The sequence below is a fragment of the Cricetulus griseus genome, chromosome 4 (assembly GCF_003668045.3).
Source record: "Cricetulus griseus strain 17A/GY chromosome 4, alternate assembly CriGri-PICRH-1.0, whole genome shotgun sequence".
Taxonomy (NCBI): domain Eukaryota; kingdom Metazoa; phylum Chordata; class Mammalia; order Rodentia; family Cricetidae; genus Cricetulus; species Cricetulus griseus.
In genome coordinates, this window is record NC_048597.1 from 88,976,234 (window position 1) to 88,996,405 (window position 20,172).

The 20,172-nt window shown below is 46.6% G+C and overlaps 1 protein-coding gene across 6 annotated transcripts in view; it reads left to right on the plus strand.

Moving 5' to 3' along the window:
* The first annotated feature begins 201 nt into the window (after nt 1–201).
* The window catches only part of Evi5l (ecotropic viral integration site 5 like), a 40,845-nt gene continuing 20,874 nt past the window's right edge, over nt 202–20,172 (plus strand). For all 6 annotated transcript variants that reach the window (XM_027415821.2, XM_035443221.1, XM_035443220.1 and 3 more), the window contains exons 1-3: nt 202–398; nt 16,608–16,792; nt 19,384–19,573. In XM_027415821.2, the coding sequence (XP_027271622.1) occupies nt 16,641–16,792; nt 19,384–19,573 (342 nt within the window). In that variant the 5' untranslated portion in view covers nt 202–398; nt 16,608–16,640. The remainder of the gene's footprint in view (nt 399–16,607; nt 16,793–19,383; nt 19,574–20,172) is intronic.

Consider the following 20,172-nt stretch of genomic DNA (forward strand, 5'->3'; position numbering starts at 1 on the left):
TTATTTTGATAGGCAAAATTATACGTCTATCACAGCTTCTCTCGTTTCAATTCGCTCCTCTCCTCAGAGAACCGTAGCCAGGGCCCGCCTCATGGAGTGGCTATGGATTGGTCAGGGCTTCTGTCACTCTTCCACAGTGGGCGGAGCCAGTGGCCTAAGGGGGCGGTGAATTGGTTGACCGGACTCCAGGGGGGGCGGGGCAGCGGCTCCTGTCAGCGGGTGAAATGGCAGCGGCTGAGCCGGTGACGGCTGCGGTCCCCGGGGGCGGCTGAGTGAAAGGGGCCGGGCCGCGGGGTTTGCGGGACCCTAGAACAGGCGCGACCACGGGCGGGGGAATCGGACGACGCAGTGCAGGGACGGCAAGGCTCGGCGCGGCGATGGCGGCGCTCTCCACGCAGGTAGGGAGGCCTCGGGCAGGGCCTCTTCTCCCGGGGGGCGTCAGTGCTGCGGGGCCCCGTGGGGAAGCCGAGCCAGGAGCGTGACCTGGGGTCGCCTCGCCTCCCGAACCCGCGCTTGGAGCCTCGGCATTCCCAGCCCTGGACCCTGGAACTCCGGCCTCCGCCCACCCTCGCTCCCGATCCCCCCACCCCCGGGATCACTTCCAGAGCTCCTAGGACCCCATGTCTCTTCCTCGTGGTGCCCCCCACAGGCTCGGCACCCCTGTACATCTTTCCCAGGGCCCCTAAGAGCCTGTCCAGAGCTTCCCCATCCCCCCAGTCTGTAGGCCTGGCCCCACTTTAGCGCACCCCTCCAGTCCTCAACCCCAGTCCCAGGACCCCTCCCATCTGCACATCCCTTGCCTTTACTACCCCCTCAACCCCTCGCTTGGGTTCTGAGTCTGCCCTGCACCCTCATCCTCTCCAAGGAGACCAAGCTCAGAGCCCTGTACGCTTTCCTTGTGACCCAACAGAAACCCATGCCTCACCTCCTAAATGGGAAGATTCCCAACTGAATCCACAGACATCAATCAGCTCAGCCTGCTCACTTGGCACCCCCCACGTTCAAGGGCACCACTAAAAAAAAAATCACTTGTAAGTCTTCTGAGAGGACCATACACTGTTGCTGATCTGGATCCATCTAGATCCCAGGTTTCTGAAGAAATGAACACTAAGGACTTCCCAAAAGATAATGCTGAACCGCATCCCTAATAGACACACCCTCCCCACCCATCTTCCTGTGAAACGCACAGAGTGAGTTCACTTAGATACCCCTATACATACAGAAACCTAGGAGCTCAACACAGACCAAGCACATGAGTGCTCTCCCTCCCTCCTCCCCCCACCACAACACACACACACACACACACACACACACACACACACACACACACACACACACACACACACAACACACACACACACACACACACACACACACACAACACACACACACACACACACACACACACACACACACACACACACACTGCTTAGAACTACACACCTCCTTGAACCAACCGCACAGCCCAGCACCCTCAACAGGCCTCCTAACTCAGACAAAAGACAGAAGATTGTGAGATGATGGCTCTGTCCCAGCAGCTAGCCTGTCCCTTCCACCCCTTCTCTTTGAGCTGGGACCACACTGGTACTCCCAAGGTGTCAGGACCTGGAATCTACTATCACAGATCTCTTCCCCTTGCTCCTGTATCTCCCTGCCTTGCCCTTTTAAATAGGACAGCATTCTCTCCTACGCCAGTGCCCAGAAAAGAACCAAGGCCCATTCCCAAATATATGGCGCACACACACCCTGACCATGGGGAGTGAGCTGTTCCAGCTGCTCCTGGCCCCAATCCTAAAGTCTGACCAGACTGATGGGACCAGCATCTCTGAGCCTATGGCATCTGCTGGCCTCAGATGTAGAGCCTGTGCTGCCATCCAGGGTGTTCATCAAGGCCAGTTCCTGACAACCCTTGTGAGTTCTTTCACCCACCACCAATGTTTGATCAAAACAACAGCTTTCTCCTAGCATTTCTCCTAGCTTGACCAGGTTGGACCTGCCAGAAGCAAACACCTCTTTGTTTAAGGAATATTTTCAGAAAGGGAAAAATGTACTAGAGAAGAAGGGGATGGGGTAATGTGAAAGGAAGGAGTGCTCTATTTGACCCCCACCCCACCCCCAAGTGTGCCACCCCCAGCCTGTCTGCCATTGGGCCTGGCTCTTTCTTTCATGTTTGTATTGCATTGGTTCTTCTCACCTGTTCTGCCCCACAATTCCTATCCTGGGGTCCCACCTGTGGGTTCCCTCTGGGTTCCTGTGGTTGACTGAGAGTGGTTTGGAAGAGATCAGATGTGGCTTGGCCCTGGCACAAGAGCTGAGGCAAGACAGAGAGGCAAGAAGAGATCACAGCACTGGCTGTAGTTTGTAGGACTGCAGGGTGTGAGGAGAATCCAGAACAAAACCAGTCCTAACTAAGCATTTAGTATGACTGGAAAGACTCAGATAAAAACCCTAGGCTTCCGTGTAGAATGTTTACAAGCAAATTCTGGACAGATATGGAAGAAACTCTCATTTTGGCTCAGAGCCTCAACTTCTCCATCTGGAAAATGGGGGGATAAGCCCTTAGAATAGTATTCAGTGCTGCCAGACAGTCAGTGAGGTTAGGGTGTGGCCTTGTGTGTTTCCTGGGAGCAGTATAAAAGGGAACTGTGGGGGTTAGCAGAACAGACACCATACACAGCTGTTGAAGTTGGTAGCATCACTGCAAGACCTTCTCCCATTCCCCAGAGGACTTTGCACAGACGGACACCGCAGGGTAGAAAGGCTCCCTGGGATAGACTGTGAACTCTGTAGAAAGTGCCTGAAGGCTTCAAGCTTTTGAGTGGAACCAGAACAGCTTTGCTGCAGCCTGAGGATATGGATCCATTGTCTTTTGTGTCTGAGATTTGATAGGTACTGCTAGATCAGAAACATCACAATTTCCTCCAATAGAATGTAATGTCAGTGTTTATGGGTGATGCCCCAGTGTACCCCTAGGGAATTGAGGTGTCCTGTATCTAAGGCCTGCACAGCCAGATTGGAGAGAGGGGAAGAATTGGACCCAAAAGCACACAGTGACTGGCCTCATGCCTTGCATTCACAGTGCCAAGAACCATTTGCATATCATCTCATTTAATCCTCTGAACAACCCAAAGAAGCCAGCATTCTAGTGTGTGCCTTTGCCATCACACCCTGCTGCAGCAGAAGGGATGCAGGAGACAGAACTGCATAGCCTGTGCTATGCAGAGCTATGAACAAGGACCAGTGCATCCCCAGGGCATTCAGGAAGGTGTGGCAGGGGTGACTTATGGATTCAGTCACCAGACAGGCATGGCAGGTTAGGGTGTTCCAGACGTACTTGGACAGGGTCCCTGGAAGTGGGATATGTGACTTCTTCCGAGCATGGATGGACAGGCTTCACCCTTCAGGACAGAATATACCAAATGTAATCCATGTGGCAGAGATGCATCATCAGGCATTCATGGACAAAAAGAGATCTGAATGGGGAAAACTTAGAGAAGGCACAAACTACATCATCTCCAGGAAAGCTGGGGTCAAGTGGTGGGAGTTAGGAAGTTGTTGAGAGCTTGCATGCTCCCCCTGCCATCCCCATCCTTTAGAGGGACATTCCAGTGCCCTTATGCCTCCACTTTACTATCATTTCTCAGCATGCATCAAGGTACTTGTGAAATCTTGTTTGTAGGTAGTATGATGGATGCACATAGGTATTTCACAAATGTGTAAAGGCACATGTGTGCCCGTGCACATGTGGAGTACAGGGATCAACCTTGGGTGGCATTCCTCAGTTATCTGTCCACTTTGGTTTCTTTTGTTGGTTTGTTTGTTTTTTTATTATTTGATGTCTATGGTGTTTTACATATCTGGTGCCCATGGAGTCCAGCAGAGGGTGGATAGATCCCCTGAAAAACTGGGTTACAGGCAGTTGTAGCCACCCTGTGGGTATGGAGAATTGAACCCTGATCTTCTGTAAGAGTAGCCAGTGCTCTTAACTATTGAGCCATCTCTCTAGACACTGTCGACCTTATTTTTTTAAATAAGTCTCTCAGCTGGATGTCAGTGGTGCACACCTTTTATCCCAGCACTCAGGAGGCAGAGGCAAGTTGATCTCTGTGAGTTTGTAAACCAGGTCAGCCTGGTCTACAGAGGGAGTTCCAAGACAGCCAGGGCTACACAGAGAAACCCTGTCTCAGAAAACCAAATAGTAGTAGTAGTAGTAGTAATGTTAAATTTAAAAGAAAAGAAGAAATAGGCCTCTCACTGGGCCCCAGGGACCCTTCTGTCTCTGCTTACCTGTCACTGGTCTTACAAACATCCACCACCATGCCTGGCTTTTTACATGGATGCTAGGGCTTGAACTCATGCTTGCATGGAAAGTACTTGATTATCTCCCTGGCCCTATAAAGTAGGGTTGTTGAGTAGTTGTTTTTTGCCTGTGTATATGTATGGTATACTTCTGTGTTCTCCTGTACACAGGCACAAATGTCTGTGAAGATGCACTTGTTTGCATGTCCATGTGGAGGGTAGAGGTTGACATTGTCGGCTTCTATTGCTCTCCACTTTCATTTACTAAGACAGGGTCTCTTGCTGAACTTGCAGCACTCTATTTTGTCTAGTCTAGCCAGCCAGCCTGCCTAGGGATCCCATCTCTGTCTCCCAGGTGTTTGAATTACAGATGACTACCATTCCGTCTCTGCTTTTTTTAAAAACATTTTTTATGTGCTTGGCCTACTTGTATGTCTGTCCATCATGTACAATGCCTACAGCTAAAAGAAGGGCATCAGATCCTCTGAAATTAGAGATAGACAGTCATAAGTCTCAAAGTGGGTACTGGGAACTGAACTTGGGTCCTCTGCAAAAGCAGCCAATGCTCTTAACCACTGAACCATCTCTCCAGCCCCTCCTGCTCAGCTTTGACCTGCAGTCTGTGAGTCTAAACACTGGTCTTCATGCTTGTACAGCAAACACTTTATCCATGGAGCCTTCTTCTCAGAACCCCCATGAAATGTCATAGATATCTGTCTCCCACATAGTCTCTGAGCAAGTCCCATGAGAGGAGGGTACCTATCTGTATTTTTCACAGGTGAATCAAGATTCATACAGCAGTTTCTCAATAAGATGTGTTTTGTTTTACATGCTAATGGGCTTCCCTCCCTCAGCCATTACTGAAACAGAAAGATGTCAGATCTGTCTACCTTGCTAAAGATAAGGACCAATCTCCCTCACCTAGACCCACCACCCAGCAAAACAAGCCCAGGAAGCTGGCACAGATAGCAGAGAAATACCATCTTCACCTGCGCACTTGCTACAGGAAGCCCTTGTGAAAGGGCTTTGATGTTCTTCCTCTGTCATTTTCATGGCCATTAAAATAGAGAATATGGAGAAAGTTGCTCCCAAATGAACCTGTTAATGGTGGCAGAAAAGGATACATAGAGAACATGAACTTGTTTTTTTTTAGGTCAGATGAGAATCTGTAGGTCACAACAGTCCACCCTTCAGGTTTTCACCTGAAGGTGTGTTGCTGCTACTACCACTGTTAGACCAGTAGCAGTGATCATAGTTTTGCAGTGTTTAGTCCTTAAAGAATATCACTATATAAGGGGCAGTTTGCAGTGGACTGTGGGGACTCTCTCTACAATGGCCTTGACAGCCCCTATCCTCAAGGAACTATTCTTCAAGCAGGGAATAAATATAGGTCACTGCTGATCCTAAACACAGGACAAAAGTGGGAGTGGCAATAATACAGAGGAGAGAGGGGGAGGGGAGGAGAGAGGGAGGGGAGAAAGAGAGAAAGAGAGATTCAGATACTATCATTAGCCCTGTTTACAGATTGAAATTGCATGGTGCTCTGGATCACAAAGGGAGTTTATGAAGGATTTAAATTCATATTCCTGGCTCTAAGGTTTCAGCTGTAAGCCAGGAGAGCTAGAATAACTCCCCATATTCCAAGAATGTGGAAACTTGCAGACCATATTGCAGGAATGACTAAAGCTGATAGGGTATATACTGCCATTGGTAGAATGCACAAAGCCCTGGATTCAATCTCCCGCATGATTAAAAACCAGGCTTGGTGGCTGTTCCACTTTCATTTCTGTTGGTGGGATAAAGTACCATGACCAGAAGTTTGAAAGATGGCTTAGCAGTTAAGAGTACCTGATGCTTTATACAGGAACCAAGTTCAGTTCCTAGCACCCATGTTGGGAGGCTCACAACTGCTTAATTCCAGCTCTGGGGACCTAACTCCTCTTCTGGCCTCCAGGGGTACAAGCATTCACATACATGTACCCACACAGAAAGACACAAATACACATAATTAAAAATAAAATGAATATCATTGGGCATGGTAAGCACAGGTCTTTAATCACAGGACTGGGGAGCCAGAGGCAGGTAGGATCTCTGAATCTGAGGACAGCCTGATTGTCTACCAAGCTAGTTCCAGGAGATCCAGGGCTATACAAGAAAACATGTCCTCAAAATCCAAAATAAATTTTAAAAATTGGGGTGGGGTCAAAACAGGGTTTCTCTGTGTAGCCCTGGCCATCCTGGTACTCACTCTGTAGACCAGGCTGGCCTCAAACTCTGCCTCCTAAGTGCTAGAATTAAAGGTGTATGCCACCACCATCTGACAACAAAATGAATTTTTTAAAAGATTTTATTTATTTATTTATTTATTTATTTATTATGTATACAACATTCTGCTCCCATGTATATCTGCACACAAGAAGAGGGAACCAGATCTCATAACAGATGGTTGTGAGCCACCATGTGGTTCCTGGGAATTGAACTCAGGACCTCTGGAAGAGCAGCCTGTGCTCTTAAACTCTGAGCCATCCCTCCAGCCCAAATTTTTAAAAATAGTCTGACCAAAAATTACTCAAGGGAAGAAGGGTTTATTTTGCTTATAATTCAATTCCAGGGGACAGTTTACCAGGAAGTCAAGGTAGGAACTTAGGTGGTTAGTCACTGTCAAGAGCAGAGAGTGAAGACTGTACCCATGCTGCCTACTTACTTGACTTTTCCTCAGCAAGATTTCTACACTCTCATACATTCCAGGGCCCAGCATAGCGAATGGTGTCACCCACAATGAGATGAATCAGTTAACAATTGACAGTCCAGTAGGTTGGTGGTGGCACAGACCTTTGGAAGACAAAGGCAGGCAGATATCTGTGAGTTCTAGGCCAGCCTGATTTACAGAGTGAGCTCCCAGGACTGCCAAGGCTACACAGAGAAAACCTGTCTCAAAAAAAAAACAAAAAACAAAAAACAAAACCAACAACACCATCAAGACAGTCCCCAACAGATATGCCCACAGGCCAACTTGATCTAGATAATTCTGAAACTGAGACACTCCACCCTAGTGATTCTAGGTTACAGCAAGCAGACATTTAAAACTAACCAGCACTGTGGTCTACATCTGTCATCCCAGCATTCAGTAAATGGAAGTAGAGGATCAGGAGTTCAAGGTCATCCTTATCATCATATCAAGTTTGAGATCAGCCTGGGCTATATGTGATCTATCTCAAATAAATAAACAAATAAATAAATAAAGCTGAAAATGGGGATAAGAGAGCAATCCCCAATACTGTCCTTGTCCCAGGGACTATGTTGCCTACCCTTTGCCAAACAAAAGAACCTGGAACCCAGCCAGACCATTGCCCCAGGACTTGGGGACAGCCACAACAGTGATGGTCTACTGGCCAGTTTGGGAAAATTGGGGTCAGGTGGCACCTTTCAAAGCTTTGGAACTGAATATGTGTTCCCAGTGATCATGAGAGGGAGGGGATCTGTCATGAGGAGGCAAAATAAAAAGGAAATTTTGTTTGTAATGCCATGCACTCCATAGAAGATGCCTACATAGGCTCTCTGGCTCACTGTGCTGAAAAACAATGACTGATTTACCACATGCCAGCTGCACTCAGTGTTCTACATATATCAGTTCTCCCTGGGTTTTTTTGTTCTGTTTTGCTCAAGACGGTTTCTCTGTGTAGCCCTGGCCATCCTAGAACTCAATCTGTAGACCAGGCTGGCCTCAAACTCAGAGATTCTCCTGTCTATGCTTCCTGAGTGCTGAGATTAAAGGCATGAACCACTATGTCCAATTCTGTTTTTGTTTTTTTTTTTTTTTTTGGTTTTTTGTTTTGTTTTGTTGTTCTTGTTTTTGTTTTTTTTGAGATAGGAGAGGGTCTCATGTTAGCCTCAAATTCCAAATGTAGCTGAAACTGGCCTTGAACTCTTGGTCTCCCTGGCTCTGCTTCCTGTGTGTTAAATGACAACCATGCACCACTGTGCCTCATTGGGGGAGTGGGGGGAGTGTGCAAGTGCACATACTTGTACATGTTCATGGATGCCAGAGAAGGGCATCAGGGGTCCTCCTCTATCATTCTGTGCCATATTCCTTTGAGGTAGTGTCTCCCCCTGAACCTGAAGCTCATATTTTTAGACTAGACTAACACTGAGGTAATCTCAGAAATCTTCCTATCTCTGACCCTTACAACACTGGGGTTATACTAGCTTGTTATGCGGCTGCTGGGATATGAACTCTGGTCCTCACAGTTAAGCAGCAAGTTCCCTTAACCAAGGAGCCATCCTTCTAGCCCACACACTTGGTTTTATATGGTGCTGGGAGTAGAACCGAGAACTTCATATATGCTAGGCAAGCACACTGCCAATTAAGCCACACCCTGGCCCAGATTTATGTTGTTTTTTAAAAATAAAAATGTAGAGAGGGTAGAAGTATCATGGGTAAGCTTAGGGCAAACCAAGTTCAAACCCTCCTTCTATGACAGACCTGGGGTACCAACCAGTGACCATGTACTCAGCATAGTACTGCTTGCACGGCATAGTAGTCCTTTGCTTCTCTAACTACCCTTGTACACAGTCTTTTTGGAAAACATTTTGTGGGGCTGGAGTTCAGTAGTAGATCACTTGTCTAGTATGCATTAAGTCCTCTTTGATCACAAGCACCACAAATAAAAGTTTTATTGACATATATATATATATATATAGTGTTATAATTTATTTTTATAACTTAGAGTGTTTTTTGTTTCTTATGATTTTTGCTTTTGTTCTTGCTTTTTTTGAGACAAGGTTTCTTGTAGCCCAGGCTAGATTTGGATTTATTATGTGGCCAAGGGTGGCCTTATTACATTTTTATTAATGTATTTTGTGTGCAAGTGTGTATGTGAGCACATGTCCTCTACAAGAGCAGTACATGTTATTAACTACTGAACCATCCTCCAGTCTCTAAAGATTTATTTTTATTACTTTTTATTCATGTGTGTGTGTTTGAATTTGTGTGCATGTAGATACTTGTAGAGGCTAGAAGAGGACATTGGGTCCCATAGAGCTGGAGTCCAGGCTGTTGAAAGCTAACTGACCTGGGTACTAGGACCCTAATTCAGATCCTCTGAAAGAGCAGCAAAAGCTCTTAACTGCCAAGCAGTCTTTCTAGCCTAACACCCTTACTTGTTAATATACCTTTTTGTTTATTGGATCAATGTATGTGTATGTCTGTATAATGTATGTGTTCAGGCATGCAGGTTCATACTACTTTGTGCATGTGGAAGCTAAAGGACAGCCTCCATTAACTGACCACACCTTCCATCTTGTTTGAGACATAGTCTCTTGCTATTGGGTTAGCTGGGTCTGAGAGCGTCTGTGGATTCTCATGTCTCCACCTCCTGTCTTGCCATTGGAATGCTGGGATTACAGACAGGCACTACTTGTCCAGCTTTACAAGGATGCTGGGAATTCAAAGTCAGGTTTTCATGCTTGCATAGCAAATACTTTACCCATTGATCCTTCTCCCCACCTACCTCTAATGTCCATTTTCTATCCCTATAATATTTAGTTATCACATCTCCTCCAGCTCCTATGGGCTTTGGCATTTCCTCCTAATGCCCTTGTTTCTGATGACCTTGACGGACAAGAGGCCTCATTGATATTTCATGCCGTGTCCCTTCATCAGGACCTGTCTGGTATTCTTCTCATGGTTAGAGTAGGACAATGACTTCAGTGGAAAAAAAACACAGAATTGAAGCACCCCTCCCCATCACCTCCTGTCGAGGGTGTATAGTATCATTGTGAGATTACTGTTGCTGCTGACCCTGATCACCTAGCTAAGCCACATGAGAATTTTTTGTCTTTATTCACTCAACAGATGTTTATGGAGCACCTGCCAAATGCTAATAATACATTAAGGGCTTAGAGCAGAAAATTAAGATACTGCTTTGTCCTCAAATTGTTCACAAACTTATAGGGCAGGCAAGGACAGAAGAATTGCCAGAGAATGTGTGTTGGGGGCTGGGAAGACATCTCAGTGGTTAAGGCTTGTGCCATGTGTGAGGACCAGAGATCAGATACCTGGTACCCACTCAAGTGCCTGATAGGTGTTGTGTGCCACCTGTAATCCCAGCTGTCTAGATAGGCTAGCAATGTAGATGAACTCTGGATCCAAGTGAGAATTCCTGCCTCTTTCTGTAATGTCAATAACTGAGGAAGATGGAAGATACCTGACCTCAATCTCTGCATGAATCCTATTGCATACGAATGCCCCCTGCCTGTGCATGCAGAAAGATATTGAGCTGGGGTAGGGGAGTATTTTCAGGGGAAAAAATCAGGATGTTAGAATAAGGTTGACAGAAAGATTTTGTAATAAGCATGCTTACAGTGGGGGTAGACAGATGGTTTAGTGGTTAAGAGTATTTGTTGCTTTTTCATAGTTCAGTTCCCAGCAGTCACTTGATGGCTTACAATCATCCTTAACTCCAGTTCCAGAGAGTACAACATCTTCTTCTGACATCCAAGGGTAGCAGGTGCACACACATTCATCTAGGCCAAACACGCATACTCATAAAACGAATCTAAAAAAGGAAAAAGGAATGTTCAGAGCTGGAGAGATGGATGGCTCAGTAGGTAAAAGCACTTACTGGCAACCCTAACAGCCTGCGTTCAATCCCAGGGATGCACATGGTGGAAGCACAGAACAAACAGTCCTTGAACCTCCACATATGTGCCATGATACACACATACACACCACTAATTAATTAATTATATGTTTTTATTGAAAATAAAGGAATTCTCAGCCAGGACCAGGGCAGCAGCTCAACTAGCAGACTGCTCATCCAGCATGCTCCAGGCCCTGGGCTCTGACCACAGCACCACACAAAATTGGGAATGATGATGATGCCTGTAAACAAAACACAAAATAGAGAAGGAATGGATGGAAGAAAGAATGTGCTAGAGTCAACTGCATGTAGTAGGCCAAAGGAACCATTCTAAAATCCTACCCTAGCCCACAGGCCCTGAAAGAAAAGTTATGACTACTGCAAAATTGTTCTACTTGTGGTGTTCTAGCCCTCTCCCTTTGTTTTCTGTTTTGGGGTTTTATTTTGTTTGTTTTCTTTTTCAGTACAGGGCCTCATGCATACTAGGCAAGTGAGTTACATTCCCACTTTATTATTTTTTTTTAATTTTGAGACAAGGTATCATGTTTCCCAGGCTGACCTGGAACTCATTTTGTAGCCAGTAGCAGTCTTGAACTTGTAATCCTCCTGCCTCAGACACCCAAGTACTGTGATGGTAGGCATGGGCCATCATGCATGATTTCCCAACTCATTTTATTTTTGGGGACAGGGTCTCACTGTGTTGTCTTGAACTCACCCTCCAGCCCAGTCTGGCCTTAAACTTGTGGTCCTTCAGTACTATCTCCTGAATAGCTGTGACTACAGGCCTGCCCACCAGGCCCTGCCCTCTGTCTTCTGTCTTCTGTGCATAGTTCCTTTGTAGCCTAACTTATCCTTCATCCTTTTGATTGAGGTGTAATTGATAAAACGTAAAAGGTGTCCACCTAAAGTTTAAAACATGCACAGTGTTGTACAGCCATCACCATTATATAATTCTAGACATCCCTTATGCTCTAGGCAGTCATTCTACTTCCTTCAGTCTCTGCCAGTGGAAAACAGTAATCTATTTCTTGACACTACAGAATCATCTAATCTGCATATTTCATGTAAGTGGAAACATACAACTTGTAACTGGATTCTCTCACTGAACGTAAGGTTTTTAAAGTTCACCACGTTGTAGAATATGTCAGTGTACCATTCCTTTTTGTGGCTGAGTAATATTCTAGTGTATGTCTTGTTGAAGCATTCGTGTGATGATGGCTACTTGCATCAATTGTACTTTGTAGCTCCTGTGAGCAGTGCTGCTATGAACACTCACTCATGTGGACACTTGTGAATATATCAGCTGTCTTGGGTAGACCTCTAGTGGGGGGAGTGTTGGATCCTGCTGTAGCTTTTTACTTTGAGAAGCTCTGGCTATTTTCCCATTCCAAATATTTATCTGGATCTATCATAGACATTTTGGATGGTTGTTTCTTACCAGAAAGATCAAGGGTGACTCCTGCCTTAGTGTGGCGGGCCATCAAGTCCTGCGAAGGATCTGGGGAATGGAGCTGTTGTGAGCCAACTGGCAATCTTGGCTATCCCCTGGTAGAAGGAAAAAGCAAGGGATGAGAGTTTCACCTGTATTGGCTAGTTTAAACTTCATGGTTAAGGGCACTGGCTGCTTTTGCAAAAGACCAGGTTCTAGTCCCAGCACCCATATGGTGGCTCACAGCCATCCTTAGCTCCTGTTTAAGAATACCCAGTGCCTTCTTCTGGCCTTCACAGCACCAAGCACACATGTAGTACACTTACATACAAGCAGTAAACATTCATACACAGGAAAAAATACATATATTCAAAAACCCACTATATATATATATATATATATAGTGGGTTTTTGAGACAGGGTTTCTCTGTGTGTAGTAGCTCTGGCTATCCTGGAACTGCTCTGTAGACCAGGCTGGCCTTGAACTCACAGAGATCTGCCTGCCTCTGTCTCCTGAGTGCTGGTATTAAAGGCATGTGCTGCCACCACCCAGCCAGAAAATAAATCTTAAAAAAATAAAATTAAAACTCTAAAAGTGTACCAGGAATGTAGCTCAGCTAACATGCACACAACCTTGGATTCCATCCTTGCATAAACCTGGCAAGACTGCAGAGGCCTGTCATGCTAGCACTTAGGAGACAGAGACAGGGAGATCAGGAGTTCAAAGGCATCCTTGGCTACTTTGTGAGTTTGAGGCCATCAGGCTACAAGAGACTCTACACGGTGATGGAGGGAAAGGTGACTAGGATGCCCTAACCAGAGAAGTAGGAAGATAAGCAGGAAGCATTCCTTATTAACTAGATAGGAGAGGGCTTCAAGAAAAAAGAAAGGATGGCCAGCAGCACCCAAATGCCAATGAGGAAGAAGAGGAAGGAGCTCAGAGACACTTGGAAGTGGGGCTTTTCTATCTATCCCTCCCTCACGATCCTTGCCCACCAGCAGCATCTTTCCCCAGCCCTCTGCTCTGACTCTGCTTCAGAAGCCAGGAGACAGATGTGGTGGCTGACACCTGTGAATCCTAGTACTCACAAGACTTGAGGCCAACCTGGACTGCTGTCTTACTTTTCTGTTTGTTGTGATAAAATATCTAGACAAAAGCACCTTCAGGAAAGTGGGAGTGTTCATGTCACTCCATCATGTCAAGGTAGTCACAGCAGCAGAGACTTCAGGGACACATTGTATTCATAATCTGAAGCAGAAAGCTAAGCTTTAGTGCCTTAGTCACTTTCTCTTGGAACAGTCCACCCACAGTGGGTCTTCCCACCTCCATTAAAGTAATCAAGAGAATCTACCAACCATGCCACAGGCCAAGACAGCTGAGGAATATGGATATCTGTGAACTTCAAGAGAATATGTGTGAGCCACAGGTACCCTGTGTATATTCGGTATGTCTGAGTGTGAAGGAGTACGTATGTACCCCAAGAGTATAAATCTGAGTTTGTGTTTATGTGTTGTATATGTGTTGATATTTATGAATGTATGTTCGTGTGTATATGTGAAACTACATGTACATGAATGTGTGTATGAATATGTATACATCAGAGTGTGTGTGTATGTGTGTGAAAGTCTGTGTAGGAATATGAATGAGGAGAACAAGTGTGGAGCTCACTCTGAGGCTGGGCCCTCTCTGCTTGTCAGACACTGGGTAGTCCCAGGCTACCTCATAAGTGCTCTTTCCCTGATCCAGCAGTAGTTCTGGAGCCCTCATCCTGCCTCTACTGCCTCTCCTGTATTCTCCCAATTCTGAGGCTGGCCCTGCCTAGAAATATCGTTCTGCCTCAGCACTTTGTGGTCACAGACCTGTCTAACCACAGACTTTGACACTTCAAGAGGTCCTGTAGCATCCCCCTCTGTCTCTCCCTCAGAAATTATTAACCCCTAGTTCAGCAATTTACAACTGCTTGCAAACCTTTAGGACTGGGGGTCCCCAGCCAACCTGGCTCTCACAGAAACCTATAACCTGGACTGAGAAGGGATTAAAGCACCTGCTATGCAAGTTTTGGAACTGGTGTTCCGATCACCAGAACCCACATAAATGCCAATGCAGGGAGTCTGCCTGTACTTCCAGCTCACAAGATCTGGGTTTGATTGACAGACCCTGCCTCAATGAATAAGGATGATTCCTGATGTCAACCTCAGGTCTCCATATGCAGGGGTGGTGGAGAGGGAGAGAGGGGGGTGCTCTGCCTCCAAATAGAGTTGGGGAGCACTCGGGGATGGAGATAGACCCTGGATCCCTGGTCCTGTGGGGAGCCAGGTTCCTGAGGACAGATGATTCTGAGATCCTCACAAAATGAAATGAGATCTGTGAAACCCCAAGCCCCACCCACAATAGAGCATTAGTTGAGAAAAGCCCAGAACTAAGCTCATGACTAGGGAGAAATGCAGCTGACCTGGATCCCAGGAGTTCATTGGAGACTATGGGAGGGTGCTCAGTGCAGATGGGTGACCAGTGTTCTTATCTCACACTCTCTCTGTTCCCCACTGCCTAAGGAATCAGATGTGCCTCTGCAAAGACCGTGTGGGGCCCTTTCTGTGGTCACGAGTCAAAACTGGGTCAGGTTGGGTTCAGAACACAAAGCAGACATGAGATAGAGCACAGGAGGATGTGGGCAGGCATGAAGGTACCATGCTCTGTAACCAGGCTGGAGCAGAGATTTCTTCCTGCCTCCACAGCCCCAGGATTCTCCTTGTTCTCAGACCCTGCAACCTGGCTGGCCTCACCAAGAAGAAATAAATACAACCAGGCAAGAGGAACATGTTTCCCAGCCTCTGCTTTCCCTCCTTTTCCTTTTTTATTTTTAATCTGTGTGCCATATATATCTCAGTGTGTGTTTATATGTGTGCGTGAGAGAGTACAAGTACACATGTACCATGTTGTGCATTTGGAGGTCTTAAAGAATGTCTTGCATGTCAGGGTCTCCTATTGGTGCCCACTGTGTACAGCAAGCTAGCTGGCCCAAAAGTTTCTAGGGATTCTCCTTAGTCCACCTGCCGTCTCACTGTAAGAGGGCTGAGATCACAAAAGTGTATTGATACTATGTCAGCTTTAGGCAGATTGTAGGCATCCAAACTTATGCCTTCATTGGTATGTGTTTTATTCACTAAGTCATTTCTTCAGACAGTTCCAAAGCATTTTTGGACCCAGAAATGCCAACTCTGCCCCCAGTCCCCTTCATGCCATAGCAGACCCTAGTAACTTCCACTCTCAGCAAGACCTCCAGCCATGGTCCCAGGATGTGCTTGGTTCATAGCCACCCTTTGAGACTGGTCTTTTGGTTTTTAATGGAGTCTAGTCTCTAGAGACCAGAGAATCTCACTAACTGGCTAAAGTCACACAGCTCATTGACTGAGAGCCAAGCTTCAAACACATGGCTTTATATGAGTCTACAACTTTTTTTGCTTTATTTTTGACAGTGTGTAGTATGTGGGTGAGTGTGCATGTGGAGGCCAGTGGACACCCACAGCTGCTGTTCTTTAGATACCATCCACTTGCTTTATATCTATTTTTAGAGTTTAATTTTGTATGTATATGTGTATCTGTGTGAATGTACACCATGTATTTGCCTGCCCTTCAAGGCCAGAAGGAGGAGTCAAATCCCTTGGAGCTGGAGTTACAGGCAAATGTGAACCATCTGATGTGGGTGCTGGGAACCTTCAGCCCCACTATGTATCCACTTAGGGCACTGATTCCTGGCACTTTGATGTGGCCTTGGCTTCCCAGCCAAGGGGACATTATTGTTCCAGGCATTGACAACACAAGACAATTAACAGTGGAGAGTAACTGCTTCATGTGAGCCAGCAGCACACTCTTCTTGATGAGACAGGATAGGTCAAATGCCACCATGAGGCTGCCAGAGCAAGCCACTGCAGAGGACAGAACACAGTCAGAGAAGGTCACCAGAAAAGGGACTTCTGTACCCCTGAAGTTTTACATAGAATCCTTAAGACCTCCAGTGACAGGAAGCCTCTGGCCCAGGCCCTGCTACTGGCTGAGCTTTGGCTGTTGGTTAGATTGCAGCACATAGAGTCTGTGGTACAACTGGAAGTGGACCAGAAGCGGGAAGTCTGGGATGATGGAGTGTTCTCGGGTTGAGCAGGCAGACTCTGCTGGCCCAGAGCTGACAGTCCACGGTGGGCATCCACCCAGTGCTAACTACATGTATCTCCAACCCCAGACAGAGCTGTAACCTGGCTTACCCTCCTGGCTGATGAGCCTGCCCACCATGGCGAGCCCCACTCTGAGCCCCGACTCCTCATCTCAGGAGGCACTGTCAGCACCCACCTGCTCCCCAACCTCTGACTCTGAGAACCTCAGCCCAGATGAGCTAGAGCTACTGGCCAAGCTTGAAGAGCAGAACAGGTGAGGGGGGGGGAAGGCTGATTCCTGGCTTCCCAGAAACCTTCCTACTCAAAGATGGACCTGGGCTACACAGAGTTACAGCTACCAGAGGATGCTTAAAGAATGGGCTTCTCTTTCATTCTCCCAGACTGGGCTGGATAAATTGGTTCCCTCATTCACAAGAGGAAACCTACATTTCCAAAGGTCAAATGAATGTGGCTGCCACTTACAATGCCATTTTTGAAGGAAGAGGTGAAAGCTCCCACCTGACCCTGTCTTATTTTGTTTTGTTTGGGGGGGAGGCTTTGATTTTTTTTTGTCTGTTTGTAGGATTCCCTCACTGGGGGATTCAAAGTAGGACTTGCTGAGCCATACTCCCAGACCCTCAGTGGAGGACTCTAGGGGCAGGCTATACCACAGAATCATGCCAGCAACACCTCACTGAGGTATTCTAGGCAGGGACTCTGCTGCTGAGCTACAACCCTGGACTCGTAACATTACTCAGGAAAGAAGTAAATCCAGCAGATCAGGAGACACTAGCCACAAAAAGGTACTTTATTACTTACAGTTCCAAAAGGAGAGGAAACAACCTGTCAGTCAGGAGGCAGACCAGAGCCTGAGGAAAAATGCTGGCAAGAACCCTTGTGTTGGTTTCTATGAGCAGGCAAGCATACCAATCACTGACTTGAAGCATTTCAGTTAGCTCCAGCTAAAGGTCTGTCCCTGGATGCTAGGCACTCAACCCTGGGGTGATATTAACAGATGGATAGTGAGCAGAGTGTAAAAGCTTGATGGAGGAAGTGGTTAGGGTGTGGGTGCTAGATTGGGCGATTTGCATATGAAAGTTCACTCACTGGCAGGTGGGCCTTTCCTATTTTTAATAACTGCCTAGCCCTAGGAGGGACCATCTCAGTCCCTCCAACTACCCAGTGTCTATAAAGCTGTCAAAAGTGTCATAAAAGGTCCTAGCACCCCAGCACATGGAGGGCAACAGCAGAAGGATCAAAAGGTTGAGGCCAGTCTGGACTTTGTAACCAGATTCTATTTTAAAATAAAGGACTAGAGTTATCAATGGTAGAACACTCACCAAGAATGTACAGGTCTATAAATTCCATTCCCATTTCAAAAAATAATGGAGGGAGGGAGGCTAGAGATATGGCTTAGTGGTTAAAAGCCTAGCTAGTTGCTCTTCCGGAAGACCTGGGTTCAATTCCCGATATCTTCATGGTGGCTCATAGCTATTTGTTAACTCCAGTTCCAGAGAATTAGATTCCCTATTCTGATCTTTGGTTACTAAGCACATAATGGTTTACAGGCATGAAGGCAAAACAAAATGAGTATTTAAAATAAGAATTATTCCAGGTATTGTGGTACACACCTTTAATCCCAGCACTCAGGAGGCAGAGGCAGGTGGGTCTCTGAGTTTGAGGCCAACCTGACCTACACAGTTAGTTCCAGTACAGACAGGAATACACAGAAAAATCCTGTCTTGAAAAACCAAAATATAATAAGGAGAAAGAGGAATAGAAGAAGAGAAGAAGACTTATTTTTTAATAAAAAGGAAGGAAGGTTGGTTTTATTTGTAAAGTCCTTGAATATAATCCCAAGAATCCACATTAAAAACTAGTCACACCAAGCATTTAATCTCAGCTCTCAGGAGGCAGAGGCAAATGGATATCTGTGAGTTGAGGACAGCCTAGTCTACATAGGGAGCTCCAGGACACACAGTGAGACTCTGTCAAAAAAAAAAAAAAAAAAAGTAGTCATGCTAAAAATTACATATTTGTAATTCCAGCCACAGGGAGGTAGGGACAGGCTCATTGACCAGCCACCCTCACATAATTGTGGAGATGCAAGTTCATGAGAGACCCTGTCTCAAAAAATAATACAGACTCCTGAACAATATCCAAGGTTGACCTTCAGCCTCCATGAGCATGTGAACATCCATGCACAGGCACATACATATGCATATGAAGAAAGAAAAGGTAAAAAGGAAGGAGAGAGAAGAGAGAGAGAGAGAGAGAGAGAGAGAGAGAGAGAGAGAGAGATGGCTAATACAACCCCACAGTGTCCTCAGTACTCTATAATTGCCCTCAGGCAGAACTTGCACTCTGAGCCCCTCTATAAAGTGTAGACCATCCCTAAATCTGCTGGGCAGAGTTAGTCTGAGAATGAGATGACAGAAACACACTTGGCACAATGCCTGGAACAGAAGAGGAATACACCAATGACTTTCCAAGGGCCAGTAGATGAGGGTCATGGCTCAGGCAGGTTAGGTCACTGGTCAATGTCACTTAGCAAGAAAGGCAGCATGGGGGCTGGAGAGATGGCTCAGCAGTCAAGAGCACTTGCTGCTCTCTCAGAGGGTCCAAATTCAGTTCTGAATACCCACATTGGGTGGGTCACAACCACTGTAGCTCCAGGAGGTCCAATGCTCTCGTTTGGCCTCCACATGCTCATATACACACATCACATACACATATAGAGATAAACATTTTTAAAGAATGGAAGGCAATGAGGATCCAGTCTAAGAGGTCAGGCACTCCAAAGGGCCCTGTGTCCAGGACTCACTGGAATTTTCTGGCCTCCTCTCTCCCACCCTTCCTGCCCAGGCTCCTGGAAGCCGACTCCAAGTCCATGCGCTCCATGAATGGCTCCCGGAGGAATAGCGGCTCCTCACTAGTATCCAGCTCCTCAGCCTCCTCTAACCTGAGCCACCTGGAGGAGGACACGTGGATTCTCTGGGGCCGCATTGCCAACGAGTGGGAAGAGTGGCGGCGCAGGAAGGAGAAGCTACTCAAGGTGGCCTGAGGCAGATGTGGGATGAGCGTGAGTCTGGCCAGCCTGGTCCTTTATCCACCAGGCAGGGCCAGGTAGCCCAGCACAGGCAAAAGGGCCAAATCTGAGATGTACAGATGGGACACAGGGACAGGAGAGAGGGGATAGGATGGGGAAGATCCTTGTGTCTGCTTGCTTTCTGCTCTAGTGTGATGGTGAATACCTATGACCCCTGCACTCAGGACGAAGGCAAGAGGCTTGCAAGTTGAAGGCCAGTGAAAGTTTGTGTCAAAAAGCCAATGGCTTAAAAAGAATGTGAGGGGGCCCAGCGGTGGTAGCACACGCCTTTAAACCCAGCACTCGGGAGGCAGAGGCAGGCGGATCTCTGTGAGTTCGAGAGGTCAACCTGGTCTACAAAGCTACACAGAGAAACCCATTCTCGAAAAAAAGAAAGAAAAAAAAAAGTATGTGAGGGCTGGGGAACTACCTCTGTCTCTAAAGTGCTTGCTGTATAAGCTTGAAAACCTCAAGTCCATTCCCAGCACCTGTAAAAAGATGAGCATGCTGGCACATGCTTGTAATCCCAGCACTAGGGAGGCAGATCCCTAGAGCTCCCTGCCCAG